The following is an 11,703-nucleotide window of genomic DNA, read 5'->3' on the forward strand; positions in this document are numbered from 1 at the left end:
AGGCACATCAGCACATGTGTATCATTAGGCAAATAGTAGCTAACCCTTCAACTCCAACCACTAAATTCTTATCATGTAGGGTGTTTGTTAATTTAGGGCAACAGCCAAGTCAAGATGGTCTTGTTATTTCAGTTTATGCAGGCTTTGTATTGGTAAAATCTCCTCAAAACTAATAATGCTAGCTTACTATAGCTTTTGCATTTTTGCATCAAGTACATTGAACTTTAGACAAAATCCACGCATTTATTTGCAGTTTGGATTTTCCTTTAAATGTAAATTAGATAAAGCCTTGTTATAAGACATTTACACTCTATGGAATTTGAAAAGTGGGTAGTGATGATCAATATCTATATATGTATGTGATTGCTTAATCATCGAAATATAATGCATCTAATTATAAAACAATGAAATAGTCCAAATTTGATAGAACCCCGCCCATACATGAATGACTCTTAAATTGAATAATGTTTCATTGAATGTAATGCCGAATGCACATAGTTGCGTGCGGCAGAATGCGAAAGATATTTACTATTTATACCAACTTGAGTTGACAATGCTATCTTATGCCTCATTCATGTATTACTATTTTTAGAAATGCTGAAAGTAACATAATTGCAATTGTGCTTTGCATACGCTTCAAAATGAAGATCATATATTCATATTACACTTCTAGAAAAAAAATCATATTATAAATAAGGTTAGGGATAAAAAAACATGAGGATATATGATGGCAATTTTCAATTTTATTATCCATATTCTCAACAAGTACACACACTCTCCCTCTCGCCTAATCTGTGCCATGCCCGTGAGAAAATTGAAAGAATGAAAATTAAAGCTCATTTGATATTCAACTGTTTTCCACACTCTTCATCGTGGCTATCAAAAATGAAAAATTGTGACTCCTATAAATAGCATGCTACCATGTAGGGCATCACCCCTTTTATAAACACTATTCCCATGACTATCATTTCTGTGGAGAGATACAACAATCCTATGTTGGTTATGTATACCATCCCTAACTCTCAAAAAATTATTGTCACTGTCACTGCTGTCAGCATTTGGTTAACAGTTATCTACAAAAAGAATATGCGAAAGCAAGGATATGCTGAAAAATCATTAAGAGTTCTGCTGAATAGTGAATACCGCTCATACAAGATAAACTTGTATTTTTTAGATTTGCTCGTCTATTTTCTTAAAGTAAATGGGAAACTCTTGTTTTTATCTCAATGGAAAGCGGTCAGAGAGGAAGAGAGAGAATAATACCTGGGTGAAAATGTATCCACTTGATGCTAACAACAGAAGGAGTAACCAGCAAGAAGCTAGAACAGACGTGATACCAGCTGCAGTACCTTCAATTGTTTTCTCTGACAAGTAGGAAAAGCAGCTATTCACATCAAATCATGTAAAACAAGCAGAAGTTAAAGATCATTAAGAAAAAAAGAATACTTACTGCCAGTTTTACTCCACCTTAGAACACCATACTTGTGCCCAATTAATGATGCCTGTACAAAATAGCCAAAATTAACAGCAACTGAACAACACCTTTTTGCATTTATGGAATAATAATAATAATAATAATAATAATAATAATAATAATAATAATAATAATAAACCACAATTTATTTATCCTTCATAAAGCACAATCAATAACCATGTAGGCCAAATATCATATATTTCAGAAACGAAAATATTACCATTGTATCTCCAATTCCTAGACTCAATATTCCCGCAAAAGGAGCAAGGGGTCGATCATTGTAACCAGAAGACAACCAAATAGGAAGTGCACATCCCAGTAAAAGTGAGAAGTGGCTGAGAAAAGAAATTTCATCATGAAAGGGAACCAGATGGAACTAATGTTCATCACAAATATATGCTCTTAAATTTGATTTAAACAAGAAAGAAAGTGTAAAGTACCTGACAATTAGAAAATCAGAATCACGGTGATCAGTGAATGCATTCATAAACTGATGGATTGGTTGTCCTAAAGGCCAGATTCTCCATATCTGGGTCAAACAATATCAATGTCAAGTAACCAACGAGAATCAAAAGTTGTCAAACCAATCAGCTTGCTTTGAATTGCTTTAGAAAACTAGATCATATTTGTTGGTGGTGATTTTCAATGTAACACTTCAGGTAAATGAAATAGCAAAAAGAAAAAAACTTGTGAAAATCAAAGCGATTCAAAATTCCAAAATCCAATATGAACAATTATCCAAATTGCCCCTTACATTCTTTCCGGGTTGACAGTTAACAATATATGGATAATGGATTATTGCATATGTGCCTCACAGGACCTACAGCCTGCCCAACTCAACCCTTAGCCACATACAGATACACCCAAAATGGGTGGTTGATTTCAATTTCATCACATTAGTGCAAATCTATACTACTTTGGGTTTAGAACCAGATTTCTCTGGACACTTTATAAGAAACTATGATCAAAGAAACATGCCAATTCAAAGTATAAAGTAACAAGTGCTAAGTATGCATCTAGGGTACTTACTCGAATAATTTCTAATGTCAAGAAAACTGCCAGAGCTGCACCAAAGCCCAGATCAAGAAACTCTGGCTGAAAGCAATGAAACAGTGAGAAGTATATATTTTGTTGGAATATATATTACTGCCTAACCTAGTAATGGTCACACAGTGTGGGTGTAAGAAGAATATATTATTAGAATAAATTTGGCATTGCCACTCCTTCACTCAAAGTAGGAAATAATGCAGTGGACTTTTGTAAACAATAAATTATGTCCCAAATCACCTGTAAGATAAGAGCAGGTACAAACATCAAGACAGCCAATAGATGGTAGTATTTTCGCAGAAGAATTCTCTCAACCCTACTGTTCTTGGAGATGTCATAGACATATAACACAGAAAGACATATTACACAAACCCAATAGATACACAATGATAGTCTTTTGAATGAATCTGATAAAACAAACGATAGTACCCTGCAAATAAATGTTCAAAAAAGATAGTTTATTGATCATACAAAACAGGGAATAGTAATGATATAATGATGCAGTGATATATACAATGGCAACTAACAAAAGAAATCATATTGAATACGATATCATACCAGAGAATAGGATGCAGATGAAATTCATGCACAAACTGCATCCATAGTGGTACAATCCCAACCATGACCAATACGAAGAGAGAAATGAAAATAACTGATCTCCTAATCTCACTGTATCTTCTTGACTCAGCAGAAGCTGTATTTGTGGACCACTCCCATACACGAAGAATATATTTGAAAGGTATTGGATATAGCAGAAGGCCAAGCAGCAGTCCCTGTCAGAACAGTAAACTTACTGATCCAGCTTACATTAACAAGTTACACGAGTTAGCTCATACCTGAATTATAATGCCTATCTCACTTCGATTAGTTTCAAACTCTGCAGTGACCAAATCTGATGACATCAGTAGTCCACATCGCTGTTCAAAATGTAATCACCAACTAAATCCATATCCATCTTATATTACTAGAAACAAGATAAGTACGTAAAGAAACACAAACCCTCATAACAGTAAGCAACAGCATGTCACCAAAATAGAGAACAATACCAGCTGTCACCAAAAGTGCTTCCCCTGGAAAAAAGAGGGGAAACTTTAATGATAAACAAGCAGTCCAAAAAGTAAATAAATAAAAAATTTCCAGATTTCAGATAAGGCTGTGAAATGAACTGTTATTGACCAAACGAAAAAGTCAAAGTTGCAACGATCCTGTATGATTCAATGGTGTTTCATTTTGATAGCTATAAAAGGTCTAGATGTATCAGAGTTCGTAAGACAGACAATGCACTCATGTTCAAAGTAAAGTGACCACTTCAACACTAAAATGAAAATCCCATGCAGCTAGAAGAGCAGATGGCTAAGACCAACAGCATAAATTTCACTTTGCAAGACATACCAATGGAAGCACAAGATGGAAAAGTTCCAAGAAAATGCTGAAGTAGCATCACTGCTGCCAATCCATGACCAAGGACCCATGACAGCTTGAATCCAAGTTGCAAACCTGCATACAAGACAATTTTCCTTAACTGAATTGAAGCAGAAAAAATCACAATGTTTCTCTTCTTTATATAACACTAGCGCTCGGCTCAATTCAACAAGAATGAAGAAGCTCAAGTCCGAGCAGTTGCTCATGAAATATGAAAAATAGAAGGGGGCATACACAACTCACCACTTTGGGAGGAGGTAGAAGCAAGTGCCAGAAAGCACAGTGAAGCTTGCAAGAACAAGAAGCACAAGCCAAACCCTAAACCCCAATCCTTACGCGAAAGAGGAGTGCGGTGCAACAGAAACAAACTGAGGAACACGAGCACCACGAAGCTGGTGGCAGATGTTGCCCAGTATTGCAATGTCATATAGTGAATCTCTACATACATGCAAAAATAAATAAAAATTCACCAAATAACAAATCAAAACAAAACAATCATCATCATCATCATACTAAAACGCACAGAATTGAAATTGCGAAAATATAGAACCTTGAAGACTAACTTGTGCCAATGAGAATCCTCTTGATAATTGCGTCAACTTGGAAAGTAGAAGAGCAGGGAGAGTCACGGCGCCGAGGAGGATTCCGGAAGAAGCACCGCGTCTGAAACGAATTCACGAGAATTCGGTGGGATGAGAAAAAAAAACAACGGAGAATCGCGAGAATTTGGATGAAATCGAGAAATTAAATAGAAACAGGTAGGTACCTGGTGCGGAAGAGGGAAGAGGAAGAAGCGGCGGCGTCGTAGCTGATCTCAACGAATGAGGCTGCGAGGGCGAGTAGAGAAAGAGGGACGCCATGGGAGAGTAAGAGAGAGAAAGGGAGAGAGAAGAGTATATGAGCGATGAAGAATAGCACAACGGCTCTCTCTCCATTAAGAAACGACGACGACGACGTCGTCGTTGACATGGACAAAAAAAATTCAGAAATGGAATCCAAATCAGAAGCTGAAGTTGGAGTTGCAGCTCGCAGCTCGCAGTGATGATATTAATTGTGGTTTTTTAATTTGTAATATAGATAGAAATATGTCATTAAGATGAAAGGAATATGAATTTTGATATGAAGTATAGTTTCGTTTGATTAATATTTGGTTAATGTTTGGTGGGAAATCAGAACTCAGAAGCGCGTAGTTCGTTAGGAGGGTCCACTACTGTGGGCGGGTAGAAACTGGAGACCACATTACACGTTACAAATCCTACGTGTTCTCATCTCATAGGTGCTCCCACGATTCCACGAAGACCTGGACAGGCTCATTAAGTTGTCAGCCCGAACAATTGGCCCATTATTTAAAAGGCCTGACCCAACAAAAAAGCAGGAAGAGAAAAATCTCCAGACCCAAAAAAAATCCCAACTAACCAACTTAGTTATTAGCCTGCAGTTTAAATCATGGTCATCTTCAATATAAGGAAAATTATAGCACATTTTGACGGTCCCACTGTGGAGAAGATTAAAAGGACCCCAGTTAGCATAATTAATAGAGAAGACAAGCTTATTTGGCCGCACATATTCAATGGAAAGTATGGGAAAGGATTACATATACTACATTAGTAAAGCAAGAAATCAAATAATTCACCAGAAAACAGAATTAAGCCCAAACATGGTCCTATTCAAGGCTAGATAACTAGAGCATGAGTATGCAGAGACAGCTGCTGAGAAATTAAATGCAACAACACATACTACAAGAATAGGAGAAAGAAAAATTACCTGGCATCCACCACCCAAGGATTTTATAAAATGCAACAATGATGCTACATTTCAGAGAGAGACAGCAAGCGGAGCCATAGTAGCAGTGTTCAGAGACCATGCAGGGAAATCATCCAGGAGGAATCACAACTCTGCAGGACATAATTTCATAGACATAGGATGGATACAATTTGAAAATCATAGAGCTGTTCGATTAATCAAATATTGGAAGCCGAAGCAATACCATGGATCCAATTTGAGGCGCGGGGCTTCGAGATTTAGCAAGAGCTCCTCATTGTTTCTAGCATCTCGCAGGGCCGCCGGGAGAGAGGCTCAAGCACCGGCACAGAAGAAGGGCACCAATCAGCTTCACAATCCAATGAATCCTCATACTTGGTGCTGCATCATTGGAGGGGTCGCGTCTGCTATCCTCATCCAAGACGGTAAATTGGAGCACAAGGCGGGGAAAAAGATAGGAAGAACATGTGTGATGTGTGTGCTTCAAAATAGATTGAATGAATTAGGATATTTAGATTGGGCTGGGGGTGGGCTGTATTGTTCGTTTGGGTAGCTTTGGCCCACGTCCAAAAAAATCATGGTCATCTCTACTTCTTTGCTAAATTCAACCTAATATTGTACAGACAAAAAAAAAATCAACCTAATATCAACTATTAATCTAAATAATAATTTACATATAAATCTAATTCATGAAATTTACTCCTTATGTTTACAAATTCGCTCTGAAGATATATGAAAGATTTATCTAAATAGTACACTGATGCATATTAATTCCAACGACGACCTTAATTAGTATTATTTGCGTAGTAGGGTAAGATATACAATGGTGGCGGCCGCGGGAACAATAATAATGACTTTATGTGTAGACAAATCAATGCGTTACATCATTCTCATACAAATAATCAGAAAAAGTAAAAAATAAATATTATTACGAAAAGATCAGATATATCGATATCATGCACAACACTCGGCGAATAATTACGTTAAATAGTATATATAACCTTCTTTTGTTTGATTTGTTGAGAATTCTTTTTTCTTTTGGTGATTAAATTGTTATTTCTTGGTCTTTTCTACCTTAACTTTTCAAAATGAACATGTATATCTGCTATCTGATTTAAGAAAGGAACCTGCAGCCAGCATAAATATTTGTATTTCACCGACTATATATTATAAACCTAGCCTAACAAGTCCACCAAAGAAAATGACAACAATCCATACAATTTTGTTATAAACGCAGACAGATAGATGTTGCTAAATTCTTTGTCCCAGCAGAATCATATTCATTGAGATTTAATGATGCAAAATTTGTTGTAAAATTATCACAATTCTTGATGATTAAGAAATTAAATACTTTTATAAAATTCAAAAATTAATAATTTATTTCATTGATTACTTTTCCTTAATTAAAATGGACTAAGTTTAAGTGGTTTTTTAACCTTGATATAGAAAATATTTAAAATAAAAAGTAGAACGAACAAACCAAGTGTAGAAATGTTATTTATTGTAAATTTCCATCATTATTTTTCTCTTAATAATAAAACAATAACATTGTTTATATTGGGCCCCTATAAAAATTAATAATTGGATACCTTTAATTATATATGTCTAAGAGTTAATGACATGGCTTCTTAATTCAAACTTCCAATATTTTAAAATTATTTTAATTATATTTAAATTTTAATTAAAAAAATTGTCATTACGTTATCAGTGATACATAGTAAATGAATTCAACAAAGTCAATACAATAACTTAATTAAATTTATTTTAAAAAATAACTTATTTACCTAATTTTTTATATATTAATAGAAAAAATAATATAACTTTTTTTTTTTTACTTTTGGGTGTCTCATATTAGAAAGGATAACATTACATTAAACAATACATATCTGATCCCAAATAAACTTAAAAAGTGACATCTTATGTCAAATCGTACTATTGCAATAAATATTAAATATTTTAAGTTACTAGTGATCATCATCACTTTATTTAGGGTCATAAGTTTCTCATCTGTTCTTCTTCATTTCACGCCAATGAATCAGCGAAGATTATGTCCTTAATTAAAATCCCTTCAAAATTTGGAAAGTGATCAACAAGAAAAGCATTCTAGAAAACACAAAAGCAAGTCTTCCATGGCAGCAAGAGAGAAGAAAGGCCCTCATGCCATACTCATAGCTTATCCACTTCAAGGCCACCTCATCCCTTCAGTGCACCTCGCCATCAACCTCGCATCACGAGGCTTCACCATCACCTTTGTCAACACCTACTCCATCCACCACCAAACCACCAAAGCCATCAACGGCAACTGCAGCGGCGAAGATATTTTCGCCGCGGCACGTGAGTCCGGCCTCGACATACGGTACGATACCGTGTCGGATGGCCTCCCCGTGGAGCTGGACAGGTCACTCAACCACGACGAGTTTATGTCGGGATTGGTGGACCTGATGACAGCTCACGTGGAGAAACTGGTGGCGAAGATCATGCAACAATCTTCGCCACCTGTTACATGCTTAGTGGTGGACACTTTCTTTGTATGGGGATCACCCATAGCCAAGAAGTTCGGCTTGCTTTGCGTTTCGTTTTGGACAGAGCCTGCTTTGGTTTATACGCTTTACTACCACATGGATCTTCTTAAGAAAAATGGTCATTTCGCTTGCCAAGGTAATTATTATTATGTTTTTTTTTTCTTAATTTACCTCCGGAAATTATTTAGTTACAATTTCAAGCCTTTCCCACTTTACATTTTGAATATATAGATAGATAATACAAAGTTTCAATTGTATATATAAAAAATATAACCTCAAGATATATATTTTTTCAAGATACATATCTATCGGATAACAAAAATGTTTAATAACAAATGATTTATTTAACGAAATGTTAGCGGAGAGACAATTTTTTTATCAATATTGGCAAAATTTTTAGCCTAATACCTTACTTAATTATATTCTATTAAAATTTAAGATTTAAAATAATTTAATATTTAAATTTTATTATTACAATTTATGATTTATCCAACACCGTATTCTTTACCTATTACGTATGAAAATATATTTATTGGTTAAGTAATAATTTAAAATGATTAATTTTATTAGTTACGTAGTGTTATTCTATAAAAATATTTGGTATTTTGTAAATTTATTTTATTATATTACTATAATAATTTATAATGATAATATAATGACTATTTTTAGTATATACGAAGAATGTTTATTTAACTACTTGTTTCAGTTGTTTGATATTAAACTTTGGAAAAATAACATTTTTAATTATATAATGAGTTGATATACTTGATACAAACATATATATCTTAGACTACTATATATGAATTTAAAAATAACACCGAGAGAAATCCTGAAAAAAAAAAAGGAAAGCAACCGTCGTAGTGGACGAAGGTGTTTGATTTTATCACTTGTCAGTTGTCACTTCCATTTTTATTGTCTCTATTATTATCTTCAGCTGCTCTTTAATTATTTTCTATATTTTGTCTGTTTGCTTGCAAGTTCCACCTATTGAGCTTCTGCATGTATAAGGTTTATTTGTTTATGCACACTACACATCATGAAAAAACGACACGTAGATTTTTTTTTCTTCTCGCTCTCTCATGTCAAAAGCATCTGGAATAATTCAGAATATTCATTATTCAATAATAGTGAGACCATAACATAAAGTACCTACTATATACATGTTAATTGATTGTTAGTTTGTTAAGCTTAGTCATAACATCATATAAGGTCATCATAATTTTTAATTATCTTTTCCTTTAATTATTTTTTTATTTTTCATGTCCAGATATTAGAAAAGACCCAATTGACTATATACCTGGCTTGAAAACAATTGATCCAAAGGATCTCACATCATATCTTCAAGACTCTGATACATCATCAGTGGTGCATAAATTGATCTTCGCAGCATTTAATAATGCTAAAGGTGCAGATTTTGTGCTATGCAACACGGTGCAAGAGCTAGAGCCACAAGTCATAGAAGCCCTACAATCTTATAAACCATTCTATGCAATTGGACCCATTTTCCCACTTGGGTTCACCAATGCCACCGTGCCAACTAGCCTATGGTCCGAGTCAGATTGTACCCACTGGCTCAATTCCAAGCCTCATGGTTCCGTTTTGTATGCATCTTTTGGTAGCTATGCCCACATCACAAAAAGTGAGCTTTGGAAAATTGCAAATGGGCTTTTGATTAGTAAAGTGAATTTTGTTTGGGTGCTCCGGCCCGATGTTGTGAGCTCGAATGATGCCGACCCGCTCCCCGTTGGATTTAAGGGGGCGGTTTGTGACCGTGGGATGATCATACCTTGGTGTAGTCAACGGCAAGTGTTGACTCACCCGGCAATTAGAGGTTTCTTAACTCATTGTGGTTGGAATTCTATATTAGAAGCTATTTGGTGTGAGCTTCCACTATTATGTTTTCCTTTGTTGACGGACCAATTTACCAATCGGAAATTAGTGGTGGATATTTGGAAGATAGGGATTAATTTGATTGATCGGACGGTGATCACGGAGGAGGAGGTATCTAAAAATGTGAACCGTTTGATGGATAATAAATTAGGGAGTGAATTGAAGGATGCAATAAGAGGAATGAAGAAGAAGCTAGAAGATGCATTGAGTCCCAATGGATCCTCTGAGAAAAATTTGGAAGCCTTCGTCAATGAATTCAAGCCCAAAGCACAAACTCAATGTCTTTGAATCATCACTACTTGTCATATAAAGAAAAATAAAGTGCCACTATAGTCTAGTAGTACTTTAATTTCTAGATATGTGGAATGTGTGTGTATTTCATATATATATATATATCAAAGATTTTGATCATGTTATAGAGAACTCATGCATATGCCTTCTAAATACATGGAGTAAAAGTAAAACCATTGCACAATGAAGAGACCAAATATGAAAATAAATACAATAGTTATATTAAAATATAAGATTATTATTATTATTGATGATTCTAATTGAACTTGAGAAGGGGAGGGGTGAATCAAATTAGCTTAAAACTTTAATGTTTCAAACTCTGTTTTAGCTGTAGCACGATTTGCAGGAGATTATTTGAAATTGTCTCATACGTAGAACAGTAAAGAGTAGGGAAGAGAAGATGAAGACCAGCATGTATTCTGGTTCGGATTCTTTGTGCAATGAATTCTACGTCCAGTCTTCATCACAAACCATGGTAGAATTTTCACTGATCATTCACAGATTACATACACCAATACTATTGAATTACTCCCTAATTCAACTAGTATCTACCCCCTAAGCTTTCATCGCCAAAGTTTAGCTTCCTATAATGCTAACCCAACTAGAAAGGGAAATCCAAACAGATACAGACTCACCAAGTGCTCACCCAACTTGGCAAAGGGGAACTATCCTAGTTCAACTAATCAATACATCAGAAATTAGTGGCTATTCTGCATCACTCATGCCTTTTCTCTCTTGGCTTTTCAACCTCTCAATATTTGTCTTTTTCAAAACAGAAAATGACACAAGACAGCCATAACACAAAAATCAGAAATTAAGCTCGAGTAGAAGAAAAAGATTTCAGCTCTATGTTAGAGATGGTGCTTTAGGTGTGTGCTCTCTTTTTCTTACTTTCAAATGATGGAATGAGACTTGTTATATAACTTCATCTTGCCTTCATTTTTGCCTCTTCTATTTTCTTGTACCAGCTGCTCGTTGGACCTATCTCTGCTGGCTAATTGTCCTTCTTCACCATGCTCCACTACCTCTGCTGGTGGATGAGGAGCTCAACCACTATTTCTACTGTCCTTTGTTTGGCCTTTTTCATTGACATGCTCTTCTTTTTCTTCCTGCTCCATTTCCTTTGTTGTCCAAGGAGTTGCACCACTACCTCTACTCCTTTGCAAGTTTGTGTATTGTTCTCACATTTCTGAATTTTGCTTTACTGTTGTCCTTGGAGTGATGGGGTGTAGCAGCTATCCTTCGTTACTTTTATAGAGTCACACCTGTTCTTACTTTTGTCCAACTGTCCTCATC

General features: G+C 35.2%; 2 protein-coding genes across 2 annotated transcripts; one reads left to right on the forward strand and one right to left on the reverse strand.

The window, feature by feature from the left end:
* Positions 1 to 1,218: 1,218 nt before the first annotated feature.
* Positions 1,219 to 5,274, reverse strand: LOC107476504 (dolichol kinase EVAN). Its single transcript, XM_016096328.3, has 13 exons — positions 4,710 to 5,274; positions 4,494 to 4,606; positions 4,187 to 4,381; positions 3,914 to 4,018; positions 3,521 to 3,591; positions 3,358 to 3,438; positions 3,080 to 3,294; positions 2,762 to 2,951; positions 2,504 to 2,569; positions 1,915 to 2,003; positions 1,695 to 1,809; positions 1,451 to 1,502; positions 1,219 to 1,364 (listed from the first exon to the last, which is right to left on the reverse strand). Exons 1-13 carry the CDS (start codon positions 4,910 to 4,912, stop codon positions 1,219 to 1,221), a joined length of 1,641 nt encoding a protein of 546 aa, XP_015951814.1. The 5' UTR covers positions 4,913 to 5,274.
* Positions 5,275 to 7,588: 2,314 nt separating this feature from the next.
* On the forward strand, positions 7,589 to 10,448 carry LOC107476529 (UDP-glycosyltransferase 86A1-like). Its single transcript, XM_016096346.3, has 2 exons — positions 7,589 to 8,362; positions 9,494 to 10,448. Exons 1-2 carry the CDS (start codon positions 7,834 to 7,836, stop codon positions 10,402 to 10,404), a joined length of 1,440 nt encoding a protein of 479 aa, XP_015951832.1. The 5' UTR covers positions 7,589 to 7,833; the 3' UTR covers positions 10,405 to 10,448.
* Positions 10,449 to 11,703: the final 1,255 nt, after the last annotated feature.

Source organism: Arachis duranensis, chromosome 3 (assembly GCF_000817695.3).
Source record: "Arachis duranensis cultivar V14167 chromosome 3, aradu.V14167.gnm2.J7QH, whole genome shotgun sequence".
Taxonomy (NCBI): Eukaryota; Viridiplantae; Streptophyta; class Magnoliopsida; order Fabales; family Fabaceae; genus Arachis; species Arachis duranensis.